This window comes from Sapajus apella, unplaced genomic scaffold (assembly GCF_009761245.1).
Source record: "Sapajus apella isolate SASKATOON/1434 unplaced genomic scaffold, GSC_monkey_1.0 scaffold3, whole genome shotgun sequence".
NCBI lineage: Eukaryota > Metazoa > Chordata > Mammalia > Primates > Cebidae > Sapajus > Sapajus apella.
Window position 1 is genome coordinate 5,962,704 of NW_022436943.1, and position 18,460 is coordinate 5,981,163.

General features: G+C 39.4%; 1 protein-coding gene across 7 annotated transcripts in view; it reads right to left on the reverse strand.

Moving 5' to 3' along the window:
• NDUFAF6 (NADH:ubiquinone oxidoreductase complex assembly factor 6) overlaps positions 1-18,460 on the reverse strand; it is a 32,840-nt gene that overhangs the window by 11,741 nt on the left and 2,639 nt on the right. For 3 of the 7 annotated variants that reach the window (XM_032248681.1, XM_032248662.1, XM_032248671.1), the window contains exons 2-6: positions 16,921-17,024; positions 13,414-13,536; positions 7,077-7,133; positions 2,514-2,616; positions 1,339-1,472 (exon numbers count right to left, since the gene is read on the reverse strand). In XM_032248681.1, the coding sequence (XP_032104572.1) occupies positions 1,339-1,472; positions 2,514-2,616; positions 7,077-7,133; positions 13,414-13,536; positions 16,921-16,941 (438 nt within the window). In that variant the 5' untranslated portion in view covers positions 16,942-17,024. Of the gene's footprint in view, positions 1-1,338; positions 1,473-2,513; positions 2,617-7,076; positions 7,134-12,519; positions 12,649-13,413; positions 13,537-16,920; positions 17,025-18,460 lie in introns of all 7 variants that reach the window. The other 4 variants (XM_032248658.1, XM_032248657.1, XM_032248691.1 and 1 more) reach the window with 3 other exon arrangements.

The following is an 18,460-nucleotide window of genomic DNA, read 5'->3' on the forward strand; positions in this document are numbered from 1 at the left end:
CATGAGGACAAGAGATCGAGACCATCCTGGTCAACATGGTGAAACCCCGTCTCTACTAAAAATACAAAAAATTAGCTGGGCATGGTGGTGCGTGCCTGTAATCCCAGCTACTCAGGAGGCTGAGGCAGGAGAATTGCCTGAACCCAGGAGGCGGAGGTTGCGGTGAGCCGAGATTGCGCCATTGCACTCCAGCCTGGGTAACGTGAGTGAAACTCTGTCTCAAAAAAAAAAAAAAAAAGAGAGAGACACCTGGAACATGCAATAAGACTTTTTGTTTTTTGAGACAGGGTCTCACTCTGTCACCCAGGCTGGAGTACAGTGGTACAATCAGGGCTCATTATAGTCCAACTTCCCAGGCTCAAGGGATCCTCCCACCTTAGCCTCCCAAGTAGCTGGGACCATAGGTGTACACCAACACATCCAGCTAATTTTTGTATTTTTTGTAGAGATAGGGTTTCGCCATATTGCCCAGGCTGGTCTCAACCTCCTGGGCTCAAGTGACCCTCCCAAAGTGCTGGGATTACAGGCATGAGTCACCAATCCTGGCTACAACAAGATGTTAATTAACAAGTTATAGGTAGAATGAAAATATACAAGCAAGAAAACAAACATACAAAAAGTTTGAAAGAACAGATAATAATGAATCTCATATCAAAAACAAAGTTCTTGCCGGGCGCTGTGGCTCATGCCTGTACTCCTAGCACTTTGGGAGGCCGAGGTGGGTGGATCACAAGATCAGGAGATTGAGAGCATCCTGGCTAAAGAGTGAAACCCTGTCTCTACTAAAAATAAAAAAATTAATCAGGCATGGTGGCATGAGCCTGTAGTCCCAGCTACTCAGGAGGCTGAGGCAGTAGAATCACCTGAACCTGGGAGTTGGGAGTTGCAGTGAGCAGAGATCGAGACACTGCACTCCAGCCCGGGCAACAGAGTAAGACTCCATCTCAAAAAAAAAAAAAAAAAAGAAAACAAAGTTCTCATAAACAGATACTTAAAATGGATTACTTCCAATAGAATAAAATAAAGAACAGGCTAAGGTGAACACTAGGAATAATTACTGCAATTGCTTGGAAGGGAGCATGGCATCAACATGAATCTATACCAACTGAGGTTCTCTGGACCTTCCTACTCATAGCTCCTCCAGAGATCTCAAATGCCTGATGGACACAATTCTGACTTGATAACTCTGGGATAAAAAGAGGAAGACCATTTTCAAGTAAACAATAAGCATTCCTTTCAAAGCAATTACTTGAATAGACTAAGCAACAAAGCAAGAGATGACTTCCTTCCCCATATTCCTGAGGTAAAATTATTCGAAGATGCAAATTATAGCCTTACCAGCATACAAATATCCATGGGAAGGAACACCTTTCTTCTGCTCACATGATATGGCGTTGCTCTCAAGCAAGTGACAATGCCTTGTGCTTTTCCAATATGACTTGCAGCATGATCTGCATGAAGATCCTTTATACCTATGATTTCAGAAATTATACAGGGCTGCTCTGTTTAAGTGCATAATAAATCAATAAAATGGCATAGAGAAATCACCTAAACATGTAAAACTAGATGTTTATTCTATGTTTTATATCTGAAAAACAGGATTTATGAGTGGAAAAACTGGGCACAAAAACAAGTTGACCATTTACCACTAGCAGATACCTAAATCTCAATCTCAACTTTTAAATAAGAGTTTTCCTCAGACTACAGCACAGCAAGAACACATTTAGAATTTTAATCAGCTCTCATGGAAAAACTTTACAAGTCTTCCGTTTCTTCTCCTCTGTGCAATTTCCATATGACCTCATTTTAAGAATATCCTTAACAAACATTCTGCTCTTTGCTCCGTCCTTTCACTGTGATGGCAAACATGTCACCAGAGCTGCAGGCCAGAACAGGCCTTGGAAATGCAATGGGGACTTGTATTATTCTTTGAGGGAGGTATAAAGACATATATTACCTTCAAATGAGATGATATTGTCGTTGGCCCAAATAATTTCCTCATCTCAATAAGACCTCACTAATTGGCAACAAAGTCAGAGGAGAAATCCTGTCATCCAAATTTTGTTTTTAAAGGAGCAGAGAAAGAAAAATCTCAAAATTTTTTAAAAATGCAGTTTTACTTCTACTTTTCTTTTTCCATGGGGAAGTGTTATTAACAGGGAAGGAAGAGTCAGGCTATAGGCCTTCCAAATAGCAGGAGATGCTATAGTAAAAAAGTAAAGCCACCTGCAATTACCCGATTATTAATTTCAGCATTCCCATGAGGTAGCTAAAGTAGCTGTCTGAGAGCCTGAGTCTTGGATTACTCTGCATTATAAAGAAAGAGATATAAATTCCCTCGTCTTGCAACAACAACAACAAAAAAAACAAAAACAACACCTGTTCCTTGAGACAGTACAAAGGAAGACCTTTACAGTAGTGCTAAACTGGTTAGCTTACCAAATTATGAAAAAGTGAAATCTCAAAGGTGTTTTATTGGAAAAAAGAAGTATGAAACAGAAAAAACAACTTACCCAATATTTCTAGTGTTAAGTAAAGAAGAGAGCACTGTGTGTTTTCAGCATAATTTTCCAGTTCCTTGATGTTACGATATGCTTTGTCATCTAGATTTTTTTCCTACATCAAATAAAATGCAAATGAAGTCTATTGAATCGTCAGTATTTTATTTAAAAAAAAGGTGCTGTTTTTTGCACCAAAGAACTGAATAATAAAAAAAAATTTAGTGTATGTTATTTAGTACACAATAAAATAAAACACGAAAATTAAAGTTCTACACATTCAATACTTTCAAATCACCATCTCAAAATAAGACACCAGGAATAATCTCAATGTACAAATCACCATGGACATGGCATTTTTAAAACATTTTATCTAGCCGGGCGTGGTGGCTCACCCCTGTAATCCCAGCACTTTGGGAGGCCGAGGCGGGTGGATCACGAGGTCAAGAGATCAAGACCATCCTGGTCAACATGGTGAAACCCCGTCTCTACTAAAAATACAAAACATTAGCTGGGCATGGTGGCGCGTGCCTGTAATCCCAGCTACTCAGGAGGCTGAGGCAGGAGAATTGCCTGAACCCAGGAGGCAGAGGTTGTGGTGACCCGAGATCGCGCCATTGAACTCCAGTCTGGGTAACAAGAGTGAAACTCCATCTCAAAAAAAAAATAATAATAATAATACAAAATTAGCTGGGTATGGTGGCACATGCCTGTAATCCCAGCTAGCTACTCAGGAGGCTGAGGCAGGAGAATCACTTGAACCCAGGAGTCAGAGGTTGCTGTGAGCCAAGATTGCGCCATTGCACTCCAGCCTGGGTAACTCCTTTTCAAAAAAAAAAAAATTTTATCTAAAGCCCATGTTATCAAAATCAACTTTACTGAGCTCTTACTTAAAGCATTTTAGACATTATCTTCTTAACCCAAACAACCCCCCCACCAAGAGATAAGGAATTAATACTTTTCCCATTTTACAAATGAAGAAACTGAGGCATAGACACACTAAATAACATGTCCGAACACACACAGTTAATTAATAAATACCCACACATTCGACTCCTGAATCTACATGCTTAATAAGGAAAAGGTACCTGGAAAAAGAAAACAGAAACCAGTGCCCACCCCATCCCCCAAAATAAAACCATGCTCAAAAAAATAACAGGGTTGATTCCCTAAAAACACTATATTCAATAAACAGAAAAATGAGAATCTAACAGCAAGAACACTTAGCCACTTTCATAACAATACATTTACGAAGACTATTATTAGAGCAAAATATTATCCCCTATTTCACCCACTTTAAAAATCAAAAGAAACACACCAGCATCAAATGCCACATGCAAGATTAAAAAAAAAAAAAAAAAAAAAAAAGAGGCCAAGTGCAGTGGCTCATGTCTGTAATCTCAGCACTTTGGGAGGCTGAGGCTGGCAGATCATGAGGTCAAGAGTTTGAGACCAGCCTGACCAACATGGTGAAACCCTATCTCTACTAAAATTACAAAAAAAAAATTAGCTGGGTGTGGTGGCACCATGGCTAACTTTAGTAATCCCAGCTACTCAAGAGGTTAAGGCAGGAAAACCACTTGAACCTGGGAGGGGGAGGTTGCAGTGAGCCGAGATCACGCCATTGCACTCCAGCCTGGGCAACAGAGCAAGACTCTGTCTCTCAAAAAATAAAAGAGAGAGAGAGAGAGAGACAAAAGAAACTGATACCACTGACACCAGCTATGATTCCAGAAAAAAAATAAAAACGTATCCTTTATGTTTTTCTAAAAAAATTGAGATAATTTATACACCATAAAATTTATCCCTTTAAATAATACAATTCATTGGTTTTTAGTATGTACACACAGTTGTGCAACTATCACTACTATCTAATTCCAGAATATTTTAAGGACTCCCCCAAAAGAAAACTTGTATCCATTAATCAGATACTTCCCATTTCCCCCTCCCCTCAGCCCTGGCAAACCACTAATCTACTTTTTGTCTTCATGGATTTGTCTATTCTGGGCATTTCATAAAAATGGAATCATACAATATGTAGCTTTTTGTGTCTGGCTTCTTTCAATTAGCATTAGCATGTTTTCAAGGTTCATTCATCTATTAGTACTTCATTTTTTAGTTGAATAAATTATGAATAATATTCCATTGTATGGATACACAACATTTTGTTTAACAACTAATTAACAGACTATGAGTTCTTTCTACTTTTGTGCTATCATGAATAATGATGCTACAAACATTCACACTCAAGTTCTGTGTGAACGTGTGTTTTCATTTCTCTTGGGTACAAACCTAGGGGTAGAATTTTTGGGTCTATGATAACTCTGTGTTTAACTCTTTGAAGAAAAAATTGCCAAACTGTTTTTTCAAAGCAGTTGCACCATTTCCCATTCCCACCAGCAATGTCTGAAGGGTTTTAACATCTCCCATTCTCACCAATACTTGTTATTGTGCATCTTTTTTTTCAAATCACAGTCATCGTAACAGCTGTGATGTTTCTTTGTTTTGATTTGCATTTCTCTTAATGAAAAGATATTGAACATCTTTTCAGATGCTTGTTGGTCATTTGTACACACCTTATTTGGAGAAATGTCTACTCAAATCCTTTCCCCATTTTTAAATTGGGGGTCTTTTTTATTGTTGAGTTGTAAGAGTTTCTTGTATATTTTAGATAATAGTCCCTTATCAGATATATAACTGGCAAACAATTTTTTTCTTTCAGTCCAATTTATCTATTTTTTCTTTTCTTGCTTCTGCCTTTGGTATCACATCTAAGAAACCACTGCTTAACCTAAAAGTCACTAAGATTTACACCTATGCTTTTTCCTAAGAGTTTCACTCTTACATCTAGGTCTTTAATCTAGTTTGAGTTCATTTTTGTATATGGTATAAGGCAGGGGTTCAAACTTACTCTTTTGCAAGGGGTATCCAATTGCCCCAGTACCATTTGTTAAAAAGACTGTTCTTTCCCCACAGAACTGTCTTAATGCCCTTGTTGCTCAATTGAACATAAATATATGGGTTTATATCTGGACTCTCATTTCTTTTCTTTTTTCTTTAATTGCATTTTAGGTTTTGGGGTACATGTGAAGAACATGCAAGATTGTTGCATAGGTACACACATGGCAGTGTGATTTGTGTGCCTTCCTCCCCATCACCTATATCTGGCATTTCTCCCCATGCTATCTTTCCCCAACTCCCCACCCACTGCTGTCCCTCCCCTATTTCCCCCCGACAGACCCCCGTGTGTGATGCTCCCCTCCCTGTGTCCATGTGTTCTCATTGTTCAACACCCGCCTATGAGTGAGAACATGAGGTGCTTGATTTTCTGTTCTTGTGTCAGTTTGCTCAGAATGATGGTTTCCAGGACTCTCATTTCTATTCCATTGACCTATCTGTCTACCCTATATCAGGAATACACAATTTGATGACTGTAGCTTTGTAGTCAAGTTTTGAAATCAGGAAATGTGAGCCCTCTAACTTTGTTCTTCTTTGTTAAGATTATTCTGGCTCTCCTGGGTCCCTCGCATTTCCACATAAATTTTTGGACCAGTCTGTCAACCTCTGCAAAAAAGAAAGCTGAAATTTTGATAAGGATTGCATTGAATCTATAGACCAATGTTTATTCACAGTACTTTACTTTTAAATATCCCCCCTTCAAAAGTCAAATGTTATTTTTCATTAAACTAAAATGGTATGTCTGTGTTGAGTTCTCTCATTTTCTTTACTTTGTAAAAACAGAAACAAAGACACCTGAAAATAGGTCATCTTAGCTAATATCTCTTTTTGGTTTCTTATTATTGCTATAGCCTATAGTTAGCAAACTGTATCTAAATAAGCTAAGTAAACTTACATTTCCATGACAACAGTATGTGATTAATATCAGGCCAAGGGGAAAACTGACCTAACAGTACATCAGAAAGATCACACAAGTTAGGCCAGGTCACACAGCAATTCACGGACTTGGCTGGACCTAGAACCCAGTTCTAAGAATTTAGTACAGGATTCCATTCACTGGAACTGTCAGACTTTCTTTATGCCCTCTACTATGTAGACACAGATCCAAGTACTGGGGTATACATAAAGGTATTTGATTATGTTGGGAATAATTAGTAATTTTTAAGATACGATAATCATATTATGGTTATGTTTTTGTCATTATCTTTTTAAGATACATATGCATTTGCAGATCAAATGATAAGATATCTGGGATTTTCTTTAAAATAATCCAATGCAGATTAGTGACGGGAGTTGGCAGAATACAGATAACACAAGATTGGAAATGTGCTGATAACTACTAAAGCTGGTGACAGATACATGTAAGCATAAAACCAAAATAGTGGATTGTGGTTGTGCATACATATGCCTCTGCCTGGGTGCCTGTGTGTCTCAATGTGAGGGTATTGGGGGCTGATGTGGGTAGCATACAAGGGTAAAGTATGGATAAAATGGCATAGTTCTCTAAAAGTTTCCTTTATCCAAAATATTAATATACAATCAAAATATTTCCTTCCTGAACAATTAGCTTCAGGATTAAACAGGAAGCAAAAACTTAAGACTTGAACAATTTCAACTTACTCTTTCATCAATGATGTTCATAAGCCATCTCTTAGTTAGATTATGTCTTTTAACAGCCTAAAAAACAAACAGTGTTATAAATTTTTAGAAAGTACTAGAAATGACTTCTGTAGATCTGAACAAAAAAACAAACCAAATACAAAACTAAGTAAGGGAACATTTGTAATAACTCATCACCAGATAGACAGCTATGTTAAAGAAATATCAGGGAAAAAGAAAATATCCTTAGAAAATATTTTAAAACTTTTTTTTTTTTTTTTTTTTTGTTTGAGACGGAGTTTCGCTCGTTACCCAGGCTGGAGTGCAATGGCGCGATCTCGGCTCACCGCAACCTCCACCTCCTGGGTTCAGGCAATTCTCCTGCCTCAGCCTCCTGAGTAGCTGGGATTACAGGCACGCGCCACCATGCCCAGCTGATTTTTGTATTTGTAATAGAGACGGGGTTTCACCATGTTGACTAGGATGGTCTTGATCTCTTGACCTCGTGATCCACCCGCCTCGGCCTCCCAAAGTGCTGGGATTACAGGCGTGAGCCACCGCGCCCGGCTAAAACATTTATAAGATTATATTTCTAATACTTTTCTACTAACTTGTCTTCTTTTCCTATACTGCTAGTAATTTAACAATTCCACTTTCAAACAAAAACAAAACCAGAATTAAGCATTAAGTACTGAACTTCTCTATTACGTGATATACCCTACCTTTTTTTTTTTTTTTTTTTTTTTATTGTAGAGACAGGGTCTCACTATGTTGCTGGTCTTAAATTTCTGGGTTGAAATGATCCTCCCACCTCAGCCTCCCAAAGTGCTGGGATTACAGGTATGAGCCACTGTGCCTAGCCACCCTGACTTGTATGCTTACTCATTACATGCGAATTTTTTTCCACAGGATAAAGATTCTACTTAGCAAAAATAACCACTTCTTGAAAAATAGAGTGACAAAAACTCCAACAAAAATAGTCTGCATGGTAAACTGTTACTTTAGCAAGTAAAGACATTCCAGTAGGAAAGAGCACATCTAGTGCCCAGACACTTGTCTCTACTACCATTCTCCTTAAAGGAATCAAGGCTGTGGAGAAATGGGCGATTCCAAAGGTGGGGTAGGAGAGAGAGTCAAGAGTATCCTAGAATATCTTATTGTGCCAGAAAATAAGAAAGTGCTCCAAAAAAATGATGGAAGCATGTCACAGGGACATAGCAGCCAGTGTGAAGGGGTTCCCACCGTCCAAGCTGGGATAACCTGAACACCAAAATCAGTACATGAGTGAATTATAAACTACAAAAAGCAAGAAACCATGAGTCTATACCAATAATTAATAAACAAATAAATATATGAAAATAAGAGCTCATTCTTATAGCAAAACACTAAGTGCCAACTGGTATATGTGGACCAAGTGCTGAAGTTGAGAAGTTACCATTCTACAACCGTAAGAGTAAAGACTGAAACGTTAATGGCTACTAAGTTTAGGGAGAAATTTTGATGAGGAGCAGGATATTTGCAGTCTTAAAGTCTCTCCTCAAAAACTGTTGATTATTTCAAGCAGAATTATACAGTGGGAAAACCAGGCAAAATTGTGACTAAGTAAATCGAAAGTAACCATGCTATAAAGGACAGGTGGATGAAGCGTGTCTCTACATGTGATACACTGAGAAGGATATACCACCTATGAAGTATAGATTCCAGCTAAGAATCTGTGACCTCAATCTAATCGTGACAAAACATCAGACAAGTCCAAAATTAGTGTCGTATTTTAAAAAGACAGGATTGGGGGGGATACTCTTCAAAAATGTCAGTGTCATAAAAGGCTAAAAAAAATGCTATGGAAATGTTCCATATTAAAACAAACTACAGAAACATGACAATTAAGTACTTGACCCAAGATTGGATCCTGTACTGGAAGGGAGAAATTATATTGTGGACATTATTAAGTTATCTGACAAATTTGGAATACGAATGGAAAATTAGATGGAATTGTTCTACCAAAGTTAAATTTACTAAAGCCAATAACTGTTCTGGCCAGGCACAGTGACTTACGCCTGTAATCCCAGCACTTTAGGAGGCCAAGGCAGGAGGATCGCTTGAGCTCAGGAGTTCAAGACCAGCCTGGGCAACACAGCAACCTCATCTCTACAAAAACTTTAGAAATTAGCTGAGCGTGCTGGTGTATGCTTGTAGTTCCAGCTACTCAGGAGGCTGAAGCAAGAGGATAAACCCCAGGAATTCAAGGTTGCAGTGAGCGATAATCACCCCATTACACTCCAGCCTGGGCAACACAGTGAGCTCCTGTCTCTGGAAAAAAAAATAGAAATTAAAAAAATAACTGTTCTGATTATATGTAAGACAATATCACTATTCTTAGAAAATATTAGGACAGGCACAGTGGCTAATACCTGTAATCCCAGCACTTTGGGGGTACAAGACAGGAGGACAGCTTGAGCTCAGGAGTTTGAAACCAGCCTGGGCAACATGGTGAAATGCCATTTCTACAAAAAAAATTAGCTAGGTGTGGTGGCAGGTGCCTGTAGTCCCAGCTACTCGGGAAGCTGAAGTAGGAGGATGGCTTGAGCGCAGGAGGTGGAAATGGCAGTGAGCCGAGATTACGACTCTGCACTTCAGCCTGGGCAACAGAGTGATACCCTGCCTCAAAAAAAAAAAAAAAAAAAGAAAGAAAATATTTACTAAGGCCAGGCATGGTGGCTCACGCCTATAATCTCAAAGTGAGTGGATCACTTGAGCTCAGGAGTTCAAAATCAGCCTGGGCAACACAATGAGACCTCATCTGTACTAAAAATTTAAAAAAAAATCAGCCGCATGTGGTAGCACGTGCCTGTAGTCCCAGCTACTTGGGCCTGGGAGATCAAAGCTGCAGTGAGTCGAGACTGTACCACTGTACTTCAGCCTGGATGACACAGTGAGACCCTGTGTCAAAAAAGAAAATATTCACTAAATTTTTTAGGTTAGGATTATGATGTATATAACTTACAATCAAATGAGTCACACAAAAAAATTATGAATGTGAATACATATATGCGGGAATAGGGGAAGGAGGAGAGGAGAAGAGAAAGAAAGTGCACATGTGAGTGAGGACAAATGATTAAACAAATGGCATAAAATATTAACAATAGGTGAACCAGGCACAGTGGCTCACACCTGTAATCTCAACACTTTGGGAGTCCAGGGTGGGAGGATGGCCTGAGCCCAGGAGGCCAGGTGAGGCAACACAGTGAGACCTCATTTCTACAAAAAAATTTTTTAAATTAGTCAAATGTGGTGGCACACGCCTGTGGTCCCAGCTACCCAGGAGGCTAAGGCAAGCGGATCGCCTGAGCTCAGGAGGTTCAGGCTGCAGTGAGCCATGTTTGCACCATTCACCATCACACTCCAGCCTGGTGAATCTGGGTAAACGGTATAGAGGTGTTTGTCCTGCTTTGAATTCTGTAACCTTTCTGAAAGTTTGGAATTATTTCCAAGTAAGTTTTTAAAATGTTTTTTTGTCTGCCATGTCAACATTAAGTATATTTTCACAATAAATAAATACAGTAGTGAAACATAAGGTCTAGGGATATGCTATACTTCAACTAAGACTCTCAGATGTCACTGATAGTAAAATGCAAAGGCCAGCATGTTCATCAATACGCATTACATGACAAAGGTGTATGCATGGATAATTAAGCCCCCTTTGCCTGGCAGGAATCTAACAGATGCTAAAAGGGTTGCATGGTATTAATTCCAAAGTGTTTTCGGCACTACTCCTACTCCTGCCCCTACTACTACAACATGGCAGCACTCTCGCTATAGGCCTCTCTCCCAAATCCCAGGAATCAGCCGATGGGTCGTTAAGGATTCCTGTTCTTGTTTTATTTTATACATATCTGAGCAGATGGGCATTTTGATTTTGTAGAACTTCATGCACCATTTCTAGCACATAAAAGTACTCAATACGTATTTAGTCAATGAAAAGCCAAACTCCTATTTACTCAAGGCTGAAGCTGTAATAGCTGTTGATCCTTGATTACAAAATATAGTTCTGATTCAGAAGGAAATCAGAGACCAAGGTAAAAAAATATTTTAAGGAAGTTAGAAATTTGCTGAATGAGGCCGGGCGCGGTGGCTCACGCCTGTAATCCCAGCACTTTGGGAGGCCGAGGCGGGTGGATCACGAGGTCAAGAGATCGAGACCATCCTGGTCAACACGGTGAAACCCCGTCTCTGCTAAAAATACAAAAAATTAGCTGGGCATGGTGGCGCGTGCCTGTAATCCCAGCTACTCAGGAGGCTGAGGCAGAAGAATTGCCTGAACCCAGGAGGCGGAGGTTGCGGTGAGCCGAGATCGGGCCATTGCACTCCAGCCTGGGTAACATGAGTGAAACTCCGTCTCAAAAAAAAAAAAAAAAAAATCTGCTGAATGTAATTTGAACTTTGGAAACTGAAGTCCAATATAATAAAGACCTTGGCTATAAACATAAATTCAAACTGCAGCTAAAATTCATATACAGAGAAATGGGGAACCCACATAGAATATATAAGAAATTATAAATATTCAACTGTCTTATACCCTAAAAATACCAATGAAACAGTGCAGTAGAAAAGTGCTCTCTGGATAACACATTGTCACTGTTCCCTCTATTTAATCTTCTCAAGAACCCAACGCTTCAGATACCCAATATTCACTATATGCTCCAGCAGGATGGGGAAGGATAGAGAACACACAACAAGGACAACTGCACTAAACACGACCTGTGTCTTTCAAATATTCACATTAAGCTTCAACTCTGCTCATGTCCGAAAGGTAGCCAGCACTAACCATCAAAATGTAAGCAGCTATTAAAATTGGACAATTTAGCAATCCTAAACTGGCACAGATGTAAACCTTCTGTAATGGAGGTATATCTTCCGTTTTTTTAAGAGAAGCCAAGGAAAGATAAATTTGCATCAAAGGACTCTCTAATTTTCCACATATTTCCCAACAAAGGCCAAAACCTTTTATGCAAGTCTTAACATACACCTCCACTATACTCCAGTTTACGTGTAAAATAATAAATAGAAGGGGTTTCTGGATTTTAGGGACACTTTTCTTTTTTTGAGACGGAGTTTCGCTCTTGTTGCCCAGGCTGGAGTGCAATGGAGCGATCTTGGCTCGTCACAACCTCTGCCTCCCGGGTTCAAGCGATTCTCCTGCCTCAACCTCCCAAGTAGCTGGGATTACAGGCATGAGCCACCACGCCTGGCTAATTTTGTATCTGTAGTAGAGACGGGGTTTCTCCATGTTGGTCAAGCTGGTCTCAAACTCCTGACCTCAGGTGATCCACCCGCCTAGGCCTCCCAAGATGCTGGGATTACAGGCGTGAGCCACCGCACCCAGCCAGGGAAACTTTAGTGTGTCACCTAGGTTGAACTTCTTGAAGTGGGATGAACAGAGGTAAAGAACTAATCTAATACTCACAGCTTCCCATCCAATTTTTCTTCTCAATCCCCAGTTGTTGGGGGGGGGTCTGGCTTTTCATCTTTACTGGGGCTCTGTGAAGTCAATCTGGGGCCCAGAAACTGGGCCTGCCTCTGCTGGTACGTAGACCTGAGAAGAGGTGTGCCACTGTCAGGGCTCCTGTTACAGAAACCCTCTTTTGGCAATCATTGCATTACAACAGGGACACGGATCAGTGAGGAGAGATACCTGATTCCCTTCCTCCTCTCACAGTTTAGAATATTTCTAAGCCATGTGTGGCTGCTTATGAGTGAGGGATCCATACAGCTGCTTTACTATAAAACCATTTACGATATACATTTAGCTATATAAATAATACTCTAGCCCATAGGTTTCCATTCTCTAACACCTAAAACTCAACAATGGATAGGTAATCCTATCACCTAGACAAGGGAGTTTTAGATTTGTATCTGGACAACACTGAGAGCAAGTCTCCCTTCACAAAGGATTAACACATGTTCTACAGCCCGGAATCTGGATTAAAACACCGGTATAAGGAGCTCCTGCTAGGCAGAGAAAACAGAAAATTTTACCTGCTACAGCATAAAATGTGTGGGATTTAAATTCTGCAGGCAAATATGGAAATATGGAAAATACAAAAGTAAGTTATTATATAGCTATCAGATTCTTCCTTTTTCCTTTAATAACCAAATCCACAAAAGACCTGTATAAATTATCAGTGGGTAATTTTAAACCTCTCTGCCAAAACTAACATAGATCTGAATATACAAGCCTAAAAATATTTTCAGGATAGACTGCACTATAATCACCAGCATCCAAATTGTATCCATCAAAAAGTAGTCTCGAATAATATTCCTACAAATTAAAAGTAGTAGTTGTTGTTGTTGTTTTTACCTTCCATAGTTCAATGGCCACAGGCTGATGTGGTGGATTGTCACAGTATATATCTTCCACAGTTTTCCTCCAAAACTGCATTCGCATCAGTCCAATTGTTTTCTCAGAGATTGAGTCTTTAACCTATAAGTAGGATTTTAAAACTTTAGCAAATGCATTGTCTACTGCCTAAAAAAAATCAGTATTTTTGAAGACATTTTTTGAGTTAATGTAACTGTTCTATATTATGACTACGGTGGTAAACACATAACTACATTTTTTAGAACTACAGAATACAAGAAAGAGTGAATTTTATTGCATGTATTTTTAAATAAATTCACTGATTCGTTCTTTAAGTAATTTTTAAAAAGAAGATTATAACATTGTCTCCCTCACTCATTACTGATTAAGAATGGCCTTCTGCCGGGCGCGGTGGCTCACGCCTGTAATCCCAGCACTTTGGGAGGCCGAGGCGGGTGGATCACGAGGTCAAGAGATTGAGACCATCCTGGTCAACATGGTGAAACCTTGTCTCTACTAAAAATACAAAAAATCAGCTGGGCATGGTGGCGCATGCCTGTGATCCCAGCTACTCAGGAGGCTGAGGCAGGAGAATTGCCTGAACCCGGGAGGCGGAGGTTGCAGTGAGCCGAGATCGCGCCATTGCACTCCAGCCTGGGCAACAAGAGCGAAACTCCGTCTCAAAAAAAAAAAAAAAAAAAAAAAAAGAATGGCCTTCTTAGACTCAGGCAGTAAGTACCAACACAAGCTAAATCTAGGAGGTAAATTTTGATAAGGAACATGGTCTTAACAGGTCTGCTCACAGGCTGCCTATTAGTAGCAAGGCAAAAAGTATTAACATCTTGACTCAGTGACTAAAATTAACATTACCACAGAGAGGCAGATGGCTATTTCATGCCTCCTTGTGACTCTGAAGAGGACACAGACCACTTAGGTAATATTAGACTAGGAATCTGTAAGTTTAATACAATCCTGATGAAATATAAAATAAATCCCAAGTGAGAACCATTCTAATTTTTAAAAGGAACAGTATTGCTTAAAAAATGTCAATGTCACAAACTGCAAAGAAAGGCTATGGAAATGTTCTAGAATAAAGGAGGCTAAAGAGACAGAAAACTAAATGCAATACATGATCCTAGATTAGATCCCATACAGAAGGGGAAAATAATGCCATAAAGGACCTTATCGGGTCATTTGACAAAACCAGAAACCACATGGTAGATCAAATAAAAGTACTGCATCAATGTTAAGTTTCTTTTTTCATAAGGGTACTGTGGTTATATAAGAGAATGTCCTTATTCTTATGAGATGCACACTCAAGTCTATAGGGATATGGGTCATGGTATAGTCAAGTTACTCTGAAATGATTCATAAAAAGAGAAATGTGTATGTATACCTATGTAGACAGAATGATAATGCAAATGGGACAGAATACTAACAACAGGGTCTGTGAGTATTCTTTGTACTACTCTTACTTTTCCATATATGAAATTATTTCCAAATATCCTGGTGGTGGGTGGGTTTCTTAGCAATGTTTCATGTTCATAACCCAGTAGCATATAGTACAGCAAGACAGCAACATGAGTAATCCTTTCAAAATATAACCAAGAGGTGACGTCTCTCTGCTCAGAATCCTCCAGTGGCTTCCCATCTCACTCAGCCAAAGTGACTGTAATGGTGTCTCCAAGACCTTTCTGACCCAGGAGCCCCTAACCGAATCTCCACCCAGGCACTCCTCCGTGCTCTGCTGAACTGCCTACCTTCTTCTGTTCTTTGATTAAGCACACTTGCAAGTCAGAGAGTTGGCACTTGCTGTTCCTTCTGCCCAGAATACTCTTTGCCAACATATCGGTACAACTCACTCCCTCACCTCCTTCAAATCTCTGCTCCAATGCCACCTTCTCCATGAGGTTTCTCCTAACTATTCTACATAAAATAGGAACCCAGGCGCACCCAGCCTTCACAGCCTCCTTATCCTGCTTTATTTCTCTCCATTGCACTAGTCTCCATCTGATACATTACAGAATTCTTTATTTGTTCATTGAGTGCAGACCCTGTTTTATGTTATGTGGGTACAGCATTGAATATAGTCTATATAAAGTCCCTGCACTCAATCAATATTTGTTGAATGAGTTAATAAACAAGATTCCGTGTGAAAAGAAGTAGCAAGATGTACAAAGTATACAAAGACGTACAAAGAGGTACAAAGAGACAAGAATTCAGAAGGAACTCTGCAGTTTATTTATTAAAAATAAAATTGTATTGACTGGGTGCAGTGGCTTCTGCCTGTAATCCCAGCACTTTGGGAAGCTGAGGCAGGAGAATGATTGAGGCCAGAAATTTGAGACCAGCCTGGGCAACATAGCAAGACTCTGTCTCTGAAGAAAAAAAAAAATTGTTTTTAATTAGCTAGGCACAGTGGCACATCTACAGTTCTAGCTACTTGGGAGGTTGCGGTGGGAGGATGGCTTAAAGCCCAGGAGTTCAAGGTTGCAATAAGCTGTGATCATGACGCTGCACTCCAACCTCGGTGACCTGTCTCTAAAATTTAAAATTAAAAAATTAGATTTTAATCATTTAAAAAGGATAATAAATACCAAGGTAGGAACTATGTATGGCTAAACTGTGACTGACTTAACATGCTGATGTAGAGTTTACACTTGAAAAACGATGAGGTGAAAAATCATGACCCGTGACTTCCAGGAAGAGAGCAGAAGCAAAAAGAGCCAGTCTATTAGACACTGCAGATTCATGGTTGTGAATCTCAGTTGTGCCTCGGTGCCATATTCACATCCTTTTATTTGTTCCTTGTTCACTTCCTACCATATTCCCCAGAAGAGCTGTGTCAAAATTTGCTGCTCTCTTCAAGACTCTGAATCCTCTCCTGCTCCCTCACTCCCAGTATCTGACCTCTCAATTTATTACTGAGAAGACTAAGGCTATTCCACTTTTCACTCCCTCATCTCCATCCTCCATTTCAATTGATTTTGTATTCGTAATATTCTTTCCATTTTAAAGAAAAAAGAAGGATCTCTCCTTCCTTTGGAACTCTTAGACAAAAGTGAGTTAATATGATCTAACGTCCTAGTTTGCTACAATTGCTTTGATTCCCTATTCACATTAAAGCTAAAACCTCAATTTAAAAAGTGCTTTGAAAAACTGCTATAGACGTGTAAATTATGTAATTGTTGGAAAGAATAAGCAGTAATTTTCTGACTAATCTATTTAATTAACAGACAAATGTGCAATGTTAATGGCATGGTTTTATAATAACCTCAGGAAGAGAAATAACAAATTTCGATGGCATTTCTGGAAACATTAAGTTCATTAGCTAGTTTTATTTTTGGTATTGAATTATTAAGCCTAAACAATTGGCAGGGAAAAGAAATCACTAGTAGAGACATTAAACACATCTAACATATAAACTACAACTGTATTTCTTAATTGTTCGGCATTAAACATATCACATCACCATTTCACAAATAATATTTTAAGGGATCTTAATACCAGCCTGAGCCAGTTCCACATTAAAAGCCCTCAGTGCAAAAGCAGAGCTTCGGGATTCTGCAGGGAGCAGCAGGGAGCATAAATAACCTTCATAATCCCGTTTCCTGTAACAGACAGAAAAAAAAAAAAAGACAGTTATTCCTCACTTTCCAAGCTGCACATAAAAATACTGACCAAAATTAACTGAAAACAAAAAGGCTTCAGGTTAGGCACAGTGGCTCACACCTGTAATCCCAGCACTTTGGGAGGCAAGGCGGGTGGATCACATGAAGCCAGGAGTTCGAGACCAGCCTGGCTGGTCTACTAAAAATACAAAATTACAAAAATACTCTACTAAAAATTTCTATACTAAAACTACAAAAATTAGCTGGGCATGGTGGCACGTGCCTGTAACCCCAGCTATTTGAGAGGCTGAGGCCCGGGAATTGCTTGATCCCAGGAGGTAGAGGTTACAGTGAGCCCAGATTGTGCCACTGTCCTCCAGCCTGGGTGGAGGCAGAGCAAGACTCTGTCTCAAAAAACGACAACAATGTGAGGCTTCAGTTCAGGAAAGGTCTGACATGTCTTCTTTTTTACATCTGTTTCTCAAAAATTATGAAAAATGTACCCCAATGCCACCTAATCTCTATCAATTTATTTTGACTTATATAGTACTTAATTTTAACTGTCTCAGAATCACTTTTGTTTTAGTAAGAATTCAAATGAGCTTAAAAGTACAAATCAAGTTAAAATAGTTCGAGCAAATATTGGGGTGAATTTATGGTTTTTAAGACATAGATAGACAGATACATAGAAAGGCAGAGATAAGACATCAAAACTCATGTCAGACTGTGCACAGATATATATTTCCTTGCAGCATCTGCTGAAAGAGCCTAGAAGTAACAATACTCCCAGGTCCCACCCCACATTCCTGTATTAATGAACACACCTAGCACCCAGATCTTGGTTTCTGAAACCATTCTCCACTGAAAGAAGCTAGGGCTCTGACATTTGGATATTTGTCTCCTCCAAATCTCATATTGAAATGTGATCCCCACAACGTTGGAGGTGGAGCCTAGTGGGAGGTATTTGGGTCATGGGGGTGGATCCTTTGTGAATGGCTTGGTGCATCCCCTTGGGAATAAGTGAGTTCTCTATTAACTCACCGGAGGTCAGGAGTTCAAAACCATCCAGCCTAATCAATATGGTGAAACCCTGTCTCTACTAAAAATATAAAAATTAGCCAGGCATGGTGCCACATGCCTATAATCCCAGCTACTTGGGAGGCTGAGGCAGGAGAATCGCTTGAACCCGGGAGGTGAAGGTTGCAGTGAGCCGAGATCACGCCATTGCACACCAGCCTAGGCAGCAAGAGTGAAACTCCATCTTAAAAAAAAAAAAAAAAGTCTCCAAATTTCAGAAGTGTTTAAAAGACTTGAAGTTAACATGAAATAGTGAGAAAAACACTGAATGGGAATCAAACTACAATCTTAACTTCCATCATCCAACTGGTTATTAATAAAAATAACACCAATCACGCCTATTTCCCAGTTTGCAAATG